This window comes from Cricetulus griseus (assembly GCF_003668045.3).
Source record: "Cricetulus griseus strain 17A/GY chromosome 1 unlocalized genomic scaffold, alternate assembly CriGri-PICRH-1.0 chr1_0, whole genome shotgun sequence".
Taxonomy (NCBI): domain Eukaryota; kingdom Metazoa; phylum Chordata; class Mammalia; order Rodentia; family Cricetidae; genus Cricetulus; species Cricetulus griseus.
In genome coordinates, this window is record NW_023276806.1 from 184,265,414 (window position 1) to 184,281,687 (window position 16,274).

At 38.8% G+C, this 16,274-nt stretch overlaps 1 protein-coding gene across 7 annotated transcripts in view; it reads right to left on the reverse strand.

Moving 5' to 3' along the window:
* Cdk14 (cyclin dependent kinase 14) overlaps positions 1-16,274 on the reverse strand; it is a 554,492-nt gene that overhangs the window by 228,610 nt on the left and 309,608 nt on the right. For all 7 annotated transcript variants that reach the window (XR_004771639.1, XM_035450611.1, XM_027391584.2 and 4 more), the window contains one exon: positions 14,260-14,380. Coding sequence is in view for 6 of the 7 variants with exons in the window: in XM_035450611.1 (XP_035306502.1) it covers positions 14,260-14,380 (121 nt within the window). In the remaining variant the exon portion in view is untranslated. The remainder of the gene's footprint in view (positions 1-14,259; positions 14,381-16,274) is intronic.

The following is a 16,274-nucleotide window of genomic DNA, read 5'->3' on the forward strand; positions in this document are numbered from 1 at the left end:
CTTCTGGGTTGCTACCTGACATCTCCACCCACAATTGCTGGCAATTTATATCCTAGCAGTACCTTCTTCTAGGCAAGCACCCAGCACTGTCAACGTAGAAGGACAGTGTGCTGGACAGTTTTATGTCCACTGAATACAATCTAGAGTCACCGGAAAGGAGGGAACCTCAATGAAAAAATGCCTCCATGAGATCCAGCTGTAGGGCCTTTCCTTACTTAATGGTCAACAAAGGAGGGCCCAGACCATTGAGGGTGACTCCATTCCTGGGTTCTATAAGTTGGGCAAGGTAGCGGGAGCAAGCAGGTAAGCAGCTCCCCTCCATGCCTCTGCATCACTTCCCTCCTATAGGCTCCTGCCCTGTTTGAGTTCCTGTCCTGACTTTCTAACCCTTTCCTCCAGAACTTGCTTTTTGGTTATGTTGATTCATCGCAGCAATAGTTAACCCTAACTGGGATAGATGGCTTTCTCAAGCTAAGCTGGGGAGACTACTGGACAAAGTACCTTTATGCCTCCATTCCCCTCGTCACGCTCCAAGATTATAACTTTTACCCTTTCCCTCAGAATTAGCACTGTGCCAACTATTTTCTTGTGTAACAATGCATGATCTTGAAATGTAAGGTCGACATTTATCATGCTTGCGGACAGCACATGGACTAGTACAAATATTCAGAAAATGCTTTTAAAAAGAATGATCAATGAGTCAATCAATGACATAAATGAGTCTGAGGAGACAGTCAAGGTAGATATCTTACTGATAATATCACAGCAGAAGATAAAATTTTAAAATGTCATTAATTTCCCCCAAATACCACTACTCCAAATTTGTTTATAAAATACCCCAAAGGAAGACCAACAGTTGCCATGGTAACCTCTTGTTTAGCAGTGAGAATTACTTGAATGCTAAAACTTAGAGATAGAAGGAAGAACTTTAGCAACGTCTCAAGCAATTGTCTTTGACTTATAAAGGAATTGCGTTTGTGAGTTCATGTCCAGTTCCAGTGTGAGGCCCAGGAGCTTCACTGTTGAGTCCTGTGGGGATGACCACTTCATTATGTCTTGATTAGCTCACCATAGGCAGACAAAAAGATATTAAGATGAGAATTCTGTTTTCCATCCAGGGGACACAACGAAAGCTAGATAAAAATAGAGCTGAAACCAGGCATTCGAAATTAAGAGTTTTGGGCACAGTGTAAAACAAGTAGCCTAGAAAATAATGTCTGCCACCACTGGGAGCCCCTCAGCGTACCACAGTGATTGATCTTTAACAATGTCTGAATCTTTGAAGAGAACGAGTATGGATAATGGTTACCCATATAGACAACCAGGGACATCAGACTGCTGATAATCAGTGGAAAAGAGAAAATGACCCCATTGAAGCCTACTCTGAGGAAAGCAAGACCGAAAACTCAAAACGTTACATCAAACAGCAAGGAAACAGTCTACATTGTATTTTAGAGCAATTAATGAAGGAAGTCATTTAAAACACAGCCAGAGATGGTGCTTCTCAAAGGATTTAGCATAAACCAGGCAGAAAAGAAAAGCAAATGATGAAGCTTGAAGTCTTCTCTTACAGATGATGCAGAATAAGGAAGCTATTTTTAAGGCTCCTCTCAGCAAATGCTTTAACTCCCATACAATAAAGCAGAGAATTATAGTAGCTTGTGTGTGTGTGTGTGGGGGGGGGGCTCGTGGGTATCTTACAGAGCCAAGCAAAACACCCATTTAAGCCTTTTTTTCCTTCATGAAACTGTATCTGGTATATCACAAAGAGAAATTACTAAACATTTTACGTAAACTGTTCTTCTACAAGGAGAACACTGAAATTCAATGTATGTTTTAAGTTATGCTAATATCTAGGTCCATTCATCAAATGGCATGGCTGAGTTTTGATGCACACTGATTATGAATATTACAATGGTGCCAACACTAAGGTAAGTGACAGGATAGCTGATATTTAAGAATCATTAGCAACTCAAGAAAATATATACAAAATATGAAGTCAAGAACCCTTTTCATGATAAATGTCATGGTCCACTTTTTGGAAAAAGCCGTGAAAGTTTTGGGGCGTTGTCCAACACTTGCTCTGGAATGTTGTTTATGCAGACTAGCATCTGACTGAGGGGGACCTCGATGTGAGCAATGGACCAATGCAGAAGGGTGCTGTTTAAAGGCAGGGTCAGTTCCCTTACACTCTTAAATATTCTGTAAAGTGTCAATCAGAATGAAGGAAGGAAGGAAGGAAGGAAGGAAGGAAGGAAGGAAGGAAGGAAGGAAGGGGTGGATTCACTGCATGTATAAGAGAGATCTTCATGGAAAGGGGGTTACCCTGGGGTTCAAGAAATGGTTTTGTATTTTGTATTGTGTTTAATTCTGTGCCATCATCAAACAGTGTGAGGAAACATAACCAAACATCTCCAGATGGGGGTGGGGGTCCAAATTGGTCATAAAACAACACAAAATTTATAAATTGATTTCATGGTGTTACTTAACTCTGAAACAGCGTCTAAGTTAAATGTGTTAAATTAAATATGATAAAATAATGTAAGTTTATATATTTGCTATAATAATGTTTTAATCTGTTGAATTTTCATTAGGTTGTGAATGTACTAAATTTCTAAAACCAAATATGGCAAAAAGCTAGGAATAAAGGAGGAATTGTTTCAACTATCAATCAGAAAGAATGATAAAAGCCTTGCTGGGCTCTGTAGGAAATGTAATTAGATAAGGATCTCACACACCAAATCTCTCATTTCACATGGGAATACAAAGAATACAAAATGTCATGTAAAAGATTAAATACCCACATGCACCTCAGAAAACACTGCTCAGACCCCACCTCTAGGAATCAGTAAGTATTTCAAAGGAATTTGGCAAGCTGTTTATTGGCCACTGATATGTTATTTTAGTTAGGTTTTACTTTAATTTTTTTAAATTGTTGCTTCGGGGTTTGAGACATGGTTTGGTGTTTAAGAACAGTTGATATAGAGATCCCCAGAACCCACAGGGCAGTTCTTAATCATCTGTTAACTCCAGTACCAGGGAATCTGATGCTCTCTTCCAACTTCTGCAGGCACTAGGCACACATGTGGTGCATATAAATATATGTAGGCAAACACTGGTATATGTAAAAGAAATCTTGAATTATCACATTATTTCCTGTATTCTTCTCATGACTCTAGAAGTAATAATCAAAGAAAATTATACACAAAAATAAAAGAAACATAAGTATCTATGCTTATTAATTGCATGCTATAATATCTAAAATAGAAAAATAGCTGCTAATACATTAAAGTTTATACAACAGAATTTTTGTGGAGAAAATATTGTTATTACTTAGGCTATCTCCTAGACAAAGCCATATCAAGAAGAGTTAATTCACAAATGTCAGAATAGCACAAAGTCCCCATTTCTGCCCAATGCTGAGCAGTGAAAACAGTTCAGTCTCTTTATTGAGTACTGACACGGATGGCATTCATAGGAATTGTTGGTTTTTGTCCAATCACATTTCCATTTCCACCCAACCATGTCATTCCCATGCATACAAGACAACATTCCATCTCTGTACCTTGACAAACTTAGAAGTTTTCTATTGGGTGAGATATTTCTTGCCTAATTAATTTTTCTGTTGAGAAAGTCTCATGTAATCCAGACTGAGCTTCAACTGTAGCTGTGTTTATAAGGTGCCAGGATCAGGTCCAGGGCACAATGCATGCTAGGAAGCACTCTACCAACTGAGCTCCATCTCTGGCAATTTTTGCTTGTTTAAGCAGCAAGTTCATATTGGATCCCTACAGGATATATATCCAAAGGACTATGCTCTAAAACACATTCCTTCTATTCACAGAAAATGTTTATCTTTCACAAACAATGAATGCACATTTTATTTCCATTCATAATTGGCTCATAAATCAAAATGTGGCTTTCCTATATAACATTATTTTTATTTCACTAACAATTAAGTCGTAATGATTATCTGTTTCCACCATCATACTCGGAGCCTGGCAGTTGCAAAGTTTCCCCCAATGCTATTTGTTTCACTGGTTCGGACCCAGAGCCACCTTAACAATTATCCACGGGCAAGGACTCTAGCGGCCAGCTCTTCATAGGTAAAGCTATGAGTACTGAATTATCATTAAGAGAAGGGCATGCAAGGAGACCAAGTATCTGATTAGAAAAATGAAAATAAAACACACACACTGAAGAATGCTCATGTGGGTGAGAGGCAACCTGTCTTGAGATGTACATCAGGCTGTAGTGAGCTGCACAGACTACATACAGCAACAATACAAGTTACAGTGAGAGGTTTTGTGTTTAGCAACCTAGAAAAAGCTAAGCACATGGAGACACAAGCTTTAAACATTGTGAAGATAAATCTGACATACAGGACTAGGAATTTGTGAAGAGTAACTGCCCAGTCGGCTTCATCCCACCACCCTCCTCTTCTTCTCCAACACACAACAGCAGGACACGTTAAACTGAACCAAAAAAGCTTCAAACTTATGGTAAAACTTGCATCAGAAAATGGGGAGGTGTTGAGAGGAACAAAGAAGAGTCTATTGAAAAGTGTGTGAATTGGTCTGTGTAACCATCAGCTCCCGTCTTACCCTCATCCGAGGACCACATCTACCAGTTATCAGCTTCTGAGGAAGAACCAAGAATAGCATTCTGATACTGACTTTGTAGGACTTCCCACAAAAAGTCTGGGCTTTACCCATACAATACAGCAGTGGTAACTTTGTCACTCCTGTGACATGAACTGGACAAGAAGCATCTTCAGCAAGGAAGTGTGTACTTCGGCTCGTGGATTGAGGTTGCCATCCATCATGGTGGGAAAGGCATGATGGCAGAAGCAGCTCTCCACCTTGACCCTTCACCTCAGAGCAGAGAATGCTAGTACCAGGCTGACTTGCTTTCTTTTTATATTCAGTGAAGGATCCCACCCCACGGGATGGCATAGCCCATATTCAGGGTGGATTTTCCTTCTTCAGTTAAACTTCTCTGGAAACTTCCTCAAAGACATGCCCAGAGTATGTCTGTTGAGTGACCTCATATTTAGTCAAATTTACAATGAAGTTTAAGATTCAAAGATATATGAAGAACCAAAGGTTCAACTGATCTCTCCATTCATAATAACACATTTACAAAAATAAGCAAAGAGCCAAGTACTCCTCTTATCCACATACTTGAAGAAAGCTTCAATTTGAAATCAGAGGAAAAGAAAGCAAAGATCAATTGTGTAATATGTAATTTCATCTATAAATTATACTATCATACAACATATATTATGATACACATACTCAGATATCACTTCATTATATGCATGCCAAAGCGTCAAGTTGACAAGGAGTTGACTTGTGGTTAATACTGATTGTCAACTTGACAGTATCTACAATCGCCTTGGAGACAGATCTCTGGCCTCATCTGTGAGTGATTATTTAGATTAAGTAAGATGAGAAATTCCATCCTAAATGTGCCCTCAATGTCACGGGCTGAGGACCCAGGCTACATAAAAAGGAGAAAGCTAGCTGAGTATACGCATTTGGCACTCTCTGCTTCCTGGTTATAGATGGAAGGCGACCTTTTGCTCCTGCTGCCAAGACTTCCTTGTGGGATAGACTGAGTGATTGACATAAACCCCTTTTCTCTTAAGTTACTTATTCTAAGGGATTTTGCCACAGCACTAAGGATAGTAACAAATACAGATGGCACTGTTTGTTTTCCTGATCTGATTACTATACACAGCATACTGGGGCTGGATGTGGCTCAACTGTTAAGGCACTTCCTGCTCTTCCACAGGACCCTAGTTTGCTCATAGCACTCACAGCAGGTGGCTCACAACTGTCTCTACCTCCAGTTCCAGGGGATCTGATGACCTCTTCTGGCCTCTGTACACAACTACATATCCATGGCATATACTCCCATAGACATGCACTCACAGAGATTAAAAACAAGTAAGTCTTTAAAATGTACACACACAAAGGTTTAACACAATGTCTTCCTTAAAGATGACAAATTAAAAAAAAAAACTATATGGGTCCTCAACAAACAGCCCCACACTTAAGGCTCAGGGACCATTGTGGAAGAGGGAGAGGTGGAGATTGTAAGAGCCACAGGAGCAGGGACTTTGCTGTGAGATTCTGTCTTGTAGTAACATCAGAAGTTACACGCATAAAGTCCCACCAACAAGACTTCCAAAAAGTGACCTGAAAAATGAGGACACCAAGGAAGATGACAAACTGGATGGGGAAAGGGCCACAGAGGCTTCCACACTACATAAAGAACCACAGATGAGTAAAGCTGGAAGAAGAAGAAGAGGTGGTCCTTGCCAGGGAAGAGCACAGCAATCGGATGTCATTGATTATAGTCATACAAGTAATGGTGTATGGACTTCACAAGTCATATTTAGGAATATATGTGTGTACGCATATATATATATATATATATATATATATATATATATGCATGCAATAATAATTAGTTAAAACATGAGGCCATGACTTTGAAGGAAATCAGGAAGGGGCATATGCGAAAGCTTGGTGGGAGGAAAGGGAAGAAGTATTGTAACTAAAATACAATCTTAAAAATTAATATATATATATATATATGTATATATAATGAAACAGATTTTGTGGTATGTTTCAGCATTTGGAAAGCATTTTTTCATATGTGTTTTATATACATTTTTAAACTTTAAATAGTTAGCAATATGAATAAAGGCAATGGAACTATAAAAAAATAAAATATATTTAGAAAATCCAGGAAGCAAAGATTATACAAAAAAAAGGGCATATAATCATGAATACTACCTGACATTAATTTTGAGTAATTTTGACACACTCATGTATAAAAATATAGTGCAGATTCTGCACCCGGATAATAAGGCCAAAGTGAAGTGGGACAAAGTTTGGCAGGCCAGGGTAAAGTCGTCATCCACCATATCACTTTGTATAATGCCAAAAGAGTAAATCAAGACTGCTTGCACAGACAAGGCCATAGATTAGCTCTCCAGTAATGCCAATCAGTCAACAGAATACACAGATAGATAATAAGACGTTGCACCTATGAGGTATACAATATTGCCCAAAGAGTTACAAAGGCATAGTCGTTCCTGGGAGACTAAAGAGAAGCCATGGGTAATATGGATTGCTGATCCTGCTCCTGACACTGCTATAGTAGTTGTTAGTTAACCAGCTATACTTAAAATCGCCACAGCTTTCTCCTTGGAAACAGAAAATAATAGTTGAAAGCTTTGGTTAATTAAGTTGGAGAGGGAGCTAAGAGTGGGTGACGGAAGTGGACTTAGGCCTTCAGTATGTTTTGTTGTTGTTGTTGTTGTTGTTTAAACTTGCCTCTTCTTTAAAAAGCAAAGAAGCATTGCAAGCTCGGAGAGACGATATCTATGTGACTGTATGTATACAACTGAAAACATAAAGGGGGGCTGGGGTGATGGCTCAGCTAAACAGTGTTTGCTGCACAAGCACAAGGACCTGGGATTTAATCCCCAGCACATGCAGAAAAAGCCAGGCATAGTGGCATGCCTCTGTAGCCCCAGAGCTAGGAGGTGGGGGCCTGTCATTAACAGACCTGTCTCTAAACAAATAAAAGAATGAAAAAATGGATGTGTGAATGAATAAATAAAAAATAAATAAGCAAATAAATGAATGAAGACATTGGAGAGTGATATAGGAACAGTCTTGACAATGACCTCTGGTTTCAGACATGTACAAACATGCCTGGACAGATGAACACATATGCCCCCCATCCTAGATAGATAGATAGATAGATAGATAGATAGATAGATAGATAGATAGATAGATACATACATACATACATACATACATACATAGATACATAGATACATAGATAGATACATAGATAGATAGATAGATAGATAGATAGATAGATAGATAGATAGATAGATAGATGTACTAACCTACATGCCACATTGCTTAATTTACACAGAACCATATTTTACCCATGTCCTACATTTAATTTGGTGGATCGACAGACCCAAAAGACAATATGAATACTACTTTCAACATTTATATAGTTTTATATTTCCCAAGAATTTCTTGTAATCATCTCTTTCTATTCTCATAATCTGGTGAGTCAATGGAGTGTACCAAGATTATAATAACGTCGTGAAACTTACTCTCAGTGACTGGCTATTTCCAAATCAATCAGAAATCCATTTGTGGGTAGCCAGTTAGTTTACTACTGTTGATTAAAAAGAAATTAGGTAAAATTTAATTTGTTTGATAAATCTTTAGCAGGGAAGTCTACATTAAATGATTGGTTCTGTATATTATAATTACTACTAAGTGGCCAAATATCTTGACTGAAATATACCCTGTTTCAAAGATACACACTGATAAAAAATGAGATGTAAAAACTATAACCACACAGTTTTTAAGTAAAATCTGCTCCCTTGACCATTCCAGAGGCAGCTCTGGGTTTGGTGAGTTGGCAGCTATTCCACAGTTTCACAACCAGACAGGGTCCAAACCATACTGACCAAGATAATTCACAGGCAATGATAAATTTTCTGTAAGAAGTTTTTGTAGCCAGCAGTCAGTCCTTAGGTGTGACTTAAACACTAAAACACAGCAAATCTCTTCTCATGGAAATAAAGGATCAATTATTGTTCTAGTGTACTCTAAATCATATGACACAGTTAGTCCCTCTGTACCTATTGTCCTTGCACAATTATCAACTCTCCAAGGTGGCATTGTATGTTGATGAGGTATATGGCCACTCAAAAGTTAAGAGGCCTCATTAGTTGCAATGAACTCAGAACCTTGGTTGCCACCAGAAACATGAAGACCTTTGTCTCTAGTTCTCCTGTTCTGTTGCATCCCACTGTCAGTGGCTAGAGCAAGTCAGTTGGATAATGCATTATCTGAGCACTGTTTAAGAACTACCAGAGAACCATTAAATGTGACAATAACTGTTTCATTTCTTCCTTGGCCTTATGACTGCAATAATTAGAAAACATGCAACAACACTGACAGAGAGATGACTCTGTTGTAGCTCAGGAATTCCAGTTCTCGCTCTTCCTCAGAACTCCTTTAAAAATGGATGTATTACTTTAGCAGATGTGATAAATGAGTAATGACTAGGAGTTGGGAAAATGTATGTCAGCATAGATAGCAGTACCATGAAAATGTATTCTATTCAATGATTCATGTCTTGGCCTTTTTTTAAGTCTTCCCTGAATAAAATTATATTGTAGAAACTATTGGAATAAAGCTGTCAGGAGAGACAGACAGTACAGGCTTGTGAGTGAGAACCAGAGCCACCCAAAGTATCTGAGCTACACAAAAGACCTAACAAGGACTGCTATATGATATATTACCAAGTACTTTGTTAGTGTTACAGAGTTACACTAGTAGTAAAACAAGATCAGTTTCTTACAAATCATCTTATGAGACAGTACAGAATGTGGCAAGGAAGGGGTGGTGAGAATATTGTCCTAGACTGAATGTTGGCAATTTACTCACCATATGATGTAAAATTATATTCATGAGTGTTGCTTATTTCGTTGTATAGTAGGGAAGCAATCTAAAAGCATTGCAGGGCTTAGTTTATGGTCAATAAAAGTATTGACCATAGTACTACTGTTAATAACAATAGTACTATTACTACTGTTATTAACATTCAAGTTTTCAAATTAGCATAGACTTCACATAGAATAAATTGATGCTCAGGGTAAGCAGGTATAGGAAGGCTCATTTATGGTTCTTTCTCTTAAAACAATGAGATATAAACCCAAATCTTTAAAAATTTCATTGTATAAATTGCTTTGATTCAAGACAGAAAGATCAGTAAAAATAATGGCAGAACACTGGATATTGCCAATCATGTATGGCCAATAAGTTATATAATATGAATTAGAGCCAAATGGCTTTATGATACTTAATAATTAGGCAGTATTCTTTCTAATATATTAAAAATCAATTCTGATGCAGACGTTTTCCCATACATTATGACTAGCACAGATTTTTTTCTTTAACCACCCAGCTGCTACAATGTTAAATAAATTAATTTTAATCTTAAATCAGAGACGTAATAGAGACAGGGTGATTTAATATGCAATCTCATTAAGTTTGACAGGCTTATTTATAAATGATCTGCCCCACATTTTGACAAGCATAGTTAATATGTTAATTAGCTTTAAGAAAGATGATGAGAGGAAGTGCCTGACATACCATCATTCTGTGCATACTGTGTTGGGGGGCACTGCAGTTGATACCACGGGCCCCCTCTAAAGCGCAATGCCTTTAACGAGATAATCGCTTATTAACAACAGATAATTTAGTGACCTGATATTGAAAATGAATCCTGTGAAACAATCCCCAACAATGTTCTGTTTTGGAGACTATGTTCAGCTGCAAACACAGCTCTGATCATGCAGAGAGGGGAGGAATAGAAGCTTAAATTCAAACTGCAGCTCTGCAGAGAGGGCAGCACTCTCTAGCCAGTAAAGAGCTACACAGACAGGCTGCCTTCACGTCCATGCTCCCCTTCCTGGGCTCTTCAGACCCCATAAGTCCCTCTGGTTTGGAAGCTTAGCAATGCTTTTCTATGCTTTGACCTTCAAAGAGCTACAAAGCCCAGGCATTAACAAACATTTTACAAGAGGCAATGTTCAATTCAATCTTCACTTACGAAGGGGAACAAAGGTATCAAAACCGCCTTGATGAGCTCTTAAGTTGCACTGCTTATTCACACATCGCCATGGTGCTGACGACCTACAGGAGAAGCTCCTAACAGTGCCAGCTCTGATTTCCATCACATGCTGACAGTGTTATTGCATACGTGTCTTCATTAATATTTTTAGGGCCTGTGGCCATTTAACACTGTATATGGATCATCAGTTTTTAGTTACTCCAGCCCCAGGACAGTAAACGAACTGTAAAAATAGCCTGAAACTCCTGCCACCTGCCTCCCTGCTGCTGTCCCTGGGTTAATATTTGTATTTCTTTTTTGGTGCAGCTGAGCCATGACTCAATTACAATCCCATTTTCAGGTGTCTGAATATCTTGCATTGATGCCATTGATTATGCAAAAAAAAAAATCAGTGCCCTGTGAACATCCCTCTCATGGGAAAGACACATGCATTTTTTACCTGACTGCAAAACAGCAAAACAGCTTTTAGAAAATTGCTTGGAATGAAATCACATTCAGATTGACAGGCATAGCATAGACATAACCTAGATTTTAGGGCTTGGACAAGAACTGAAAATAAGCATGGGAAGTTGCTCAAAAACCAAGCACATTTGCTATTTGTTTCTGGCAATGAATAATCTGGGCATGGGGACAAAAGGGCATTTGGGGTCCACTATTTTCTACTGGACTCCCCGCTTCCTCTTAAACAATAGGCTTCTTCGTGTGTTTCTATTATGTCTCTGTTCAAAGCAAATTGGCAGCAAGTGCCCAAACTATCTCTCACACACATGGGGTGGGGTGAACTAGGGCAGATTAGAAAACAATGTGTGCCACAAACATTAGAAAGTCAGAGCTCATCCTGTAGTTGGTACTGTACAGAGCATTTTGCTTTTCTCCATCGTGTGTGTGTGTGTGTGTGTGTGTGTGTGTGTGTTTGTGTGTATGTGTGTGTGTGTTTGTGTGTGTATGTGTGTGTGTGTGTGTGTGTGTGTGTGTTGGGGGGGGCATGCATACAGAGGCCAGAGGTCAGCTTTGAGTGTTGCTTCTCAGGAAAGCAGTTACCTCTACCTTTGCAGCAGGAAGGCAGTTATCTCACTAGCTTGGAGCTCTCTAAGCTCTCTGAGGCTGGCTGGACACTGAGACTCAGGGATCTGCCTGTTCAGCACATTCACAATTGTACATTGGTTTGGAGGATTGAGTTCAGGTCCTCCAACTAAGCAATAACCCCAATCTCTTAAACATCATTGTGTTTGTATGCTGTACATTATATGTGAGTGTGTGTATGTATGAGTGTAGGTACATGTATTGTATCATGGAAAGGTCAGACGTCAATGGTGTCCTTGATGTCCACCTTAACTTTTGAGACAAGGTCTCTCCCTGCATTTGCAAATCACTGCTTTGGCTAAGCTGAGCTCCAGTGCCTGCATGCCTGTCTCCTCATCCTCTGTGCTAGGTTACATATGTGTGACACATGCTAAACTTAGGTCATCATACTTTCCTCATCCTCTGTGCTGGGTTACATGCATGTGCCACCATGGTAACTTAGGTCATCACACTTGCAAGCATTTCATAACTGAGCCATCTCCCTAGTCCTTAGAGCACATTTATTTATTTATTTATTTACTTGCTTACTTACTTATTTATTTATTTTGCCAAAATTGAGCCAGAGGCACAGGATGAACAACTGCTTGTGGTTAGGAGGGTATAATCTTGACTAAACTGCCAAGCTACTAAGACAAAACTAGCTCCATACCACAAATATTTCAAAACACATTTTATTATTAGAGACCTTAGCTGAACTCACTGAAAGATGACTAAGAATTTTCATATGCAAAAATAAATGGAAAAATACTTTATAACTGAAGACTGTAATATAATTATTATTTGCATAGCCTACTCTTAAGGAACAGCAGAAAGTAGCAAATGATTATTAAGAAAGCAACTAACTGGTACCCTGGTGTGTGCACTGGCCTCTGTCTCTAACTTTCCCCATTATAATTAATGATCTATGTATCTATGTTGTCCAAAGATAGGCCTATCCTTAGGGGAAAATATTAACTACAGAAAAAGTAAATAACCACTAAAAAGCCAAGGCCAGGAAGTGTGATGAAAAGATGGATTAGCTTAGCCACTCAGCAATACATGGGGATATTTATTCTTGGGATTTTGGAATATCATTAAAATGTGATTAGATTTATGATAAGGCATACAAATTTATGGTAACAGATCTCTGGGTGTTTGATGGCCTATATTTTTACAGTTTTATTGAAAGCTATATATCTAGACTCTCTGATGATAGCCACATGTACATAAGAGGCTGCAGATGACTCTAGTGGTTCCACAGAACACCAAACACCACAGCTAGGGGTACTTTAACACCCATTAAGAACGTTCCTAATTTTTAAAGCTGAGATTTGCACGGGGTAGAGTCATGAAGTAACTACACAGGAGGAAGACAATTAATACAGTCTGAAGTTTTACTGAGGCCATAAACATTATATGCTCATGTAGCTAAATTCTAAATACAGGGGCATAATCACTCAAGAATGATGGCTCTTTTATAAAACAGCCACAAGCTACATGAATTGAGAAAAGGAAAAGCTATGCTCAATGGCCATGGGTGACTCTCTGCAGAGTGTTAAGAATCAGATTCATTCCCTTTGATGATTATGACATTTAAATCTCATATAATTGGGAATGCAGAGTAGCTTGCCAGTATTAACAAGTATGCAACAAATATTACCAATCATTCTAATACACTAAGAAGATTTTAACAGCTGGTGAACTACTGCATGAAATGATTCTGAGATTTTTCCATATTTTTAAACACTCAAAGAATTTATTATCAACAGCTTTCAATCATACCAATTACCAGAGCTATGTAGTAAATATAAACTTGTTCTATGTTAGTTCTAACTCTACTGCTCTTTGGAGATACATATTTCCTCATTATAAAACAAAACCACGTGTTATGACCTTACAGAGAAAATGACAGTACTAACAGAAGAAAGCCTCTGATCTTGTCCATCAAGAACCCTTAGAAGGTTCCATCTGGAGCAGATTGTGATGAGGTACCATTCCCAATCAGGTTTTTTTTTTTTAAATCATTTTTTATTTGAATTAGAAACAAGATTGATTTACATGACAATCCCAGTTCCCTTCTCCTTCCCATCCTTCCCCACCCGACTAAAATCCTATCACATATCCTTTCTTCTATTCTTCCCCTGACTCAACCTTTTGGCTCCCTCATGACCTCTGCATCCTTCCTCTTCTTCCCTTCTCATTCTTGTAGCTCCCTCCCCCCATTTCCCATGCTCTCAATTTGCTTAGGGGATTGTGGCCCAGGGGACCATGCATGTCTCTTTTAGGGTCCTCCTTGTTTATTAGTTTCTCTGGCAGTGTGGATTGTAGGCTGGTAATCCCTTACTCTATGTCTAAGATCCACATATGAGTGAGTACAGAGGCAATATAGTACTGCCACACAGACAACACTCCTGCTTCACTGATGTTCCTCCAAACTGGTAGATGTCTGTCTAGCTTTGGGCCAGACCAAGCATGCCACACTGTTTAGCTAAAGAGTTCATTTCTCACCACATGTCAAGGCAGGTGGAATATTCTGTAGAGCCCAGGAGAACATCAGGAGGTCTGTACCACAAGGTAACCACTTCATTGGAGTATGTGTGGCTAGGGACGGATTTTGCTCTTGCAAGACCTGTAGGTTATAGGAAACGTAAAGAAGTTAATGGGCTTGAAAAGAACATGTGTTTTAAGTTAAAATATTACATTTTAAAAGGTTAAACAACATTACTGTAATTCAGAATCATGAATACAATGCCGAAGTTAACATATTTGAGGAGAACATATGCAGTCTCTAGGCTTTTAACACGTTAATAATTATGATATAATGCATATTGAAAATAAAGCATTTGTGCTATGGATCTATTAAGATACAACTAAACAAAACAGAACTACCCTAGAATCCCCCTGGTTACTTTATCAGCTTTGCAGAACTCTAGTTTGAGAGTTCCAAATTTGTAAGTCATGTTAGTAAGGGCTCTTTGGCCAAATAATTTGCAGAAAATATAAATTAAGAAAGCTAAAGACTCCCAGCTATACAAAGGATCAGTGCTACCAGTGTTTACAAGTGTTTTGAATCTGTAAGGAGGAACTGGAATACTCTTCTCAAAGAGTTACCCCAAAACTTCTTATTGTGTGTGTGTTTCTCAAAAACCCACAAGTAGCTACACACTGGGGAAGGTTACCTAAAAAAACCGATGAGTTACATAACTAAAAAGTGATGATCAAACTGGAACATATAGATGATGAAAGATGATATCAAGTTGCAACGGGCAAAAATTGGCAACATTACTTTAATAGAAAATACGTAATTTGACCTAATAACTGAAACGATTTGCACACAGATACAAGACTGTTAAAGAAAACAAAACATGTATACACATATGTTGTCCATGGTTTAACTCTGGAATGTTCGATTATCCATTTCTAAGAGAATGTATTTTATTTTTAATTATGTGTAGGGTGGTATATGTACATGAATGCGGCAGCCCACGGAGGCGCAAGAAGGGGGTCAGAGCTCCTGGAGCAGGAGTTACAAGTGTCTGTGAGCTGCCTGATATGGGTACTGAAGCTAACCATGGTTCTCTGCAAAGTAGTATATTACAACATGCTCCTGCCCCGAGCCATCCGTCTAGCCCTGTCCCTTTCATAATTTAGCCAGTTTTTCTGAGTATTTTCCCCAAGGTTGTATGTAATAACTAATACTTTTTGAAGAATGTTTATTTGCAGTGCTAACAAGGAGTGGACATGTACCCCTGCCACTGCATGTGAAGAAAGCATACTACCAACAAGCTATGTCCACAGTCTAATTCCTTTTTAAAAAGATTTATTTTTATTTTTAACTCTGTGTGTGTGTGTGTGTGTGTGTGTGTGTGTACACATACATATGTACATACCTGCACATGCTATGTAGACAAGCATGTGGGTGGGTACCTGTTAAAGCCTGAAGAGGGCATTGAATTCCCTGGAGTGGAGTTACAGTCCGTTGGCTGCCTGATCTGGGTGCTGAGAACTGAACTCAGCCCTTCTGCAGGAGCACTAAGCGTTCTAAACCACTGAGACATCTTCCCACCCTTCTACTTCTTTTAACAATCATACATCTCACAACATGGTTTTTGAAAGTAAAACAAGTCATAATAGATCATTTTCTGACTATGGCATTAAAGATTAATGAGATATTTAAGACCTGAAATGCTGCCTCATGGCCCATTTGTTAAAGACCAGTTCAGTGGCCCACAGTGATACTGGGAGTTGATGGACCTTTCCAGAAGAAGAGGCCTAGCCAAAGGACATTGGTTCCCTGGCCATGCTCTTGAAGGGGATGTCAGGATGATAGCCTTTCTCTCTTTGCTCCCTGACAGCGACAAGGTGAGCATCTTTGTTCCACCATGGGCTTCGTCCTTTAATATTCTGCCTTTAGCATCGGTCCAAAAGCAACAGGACCAGCCCATTACTGACTGAAACTTCTGAGACCATGAGCAAAATGAAACCTCTTCTTCATCTAAGTTGAACAGCTCTGGCATTTTTTC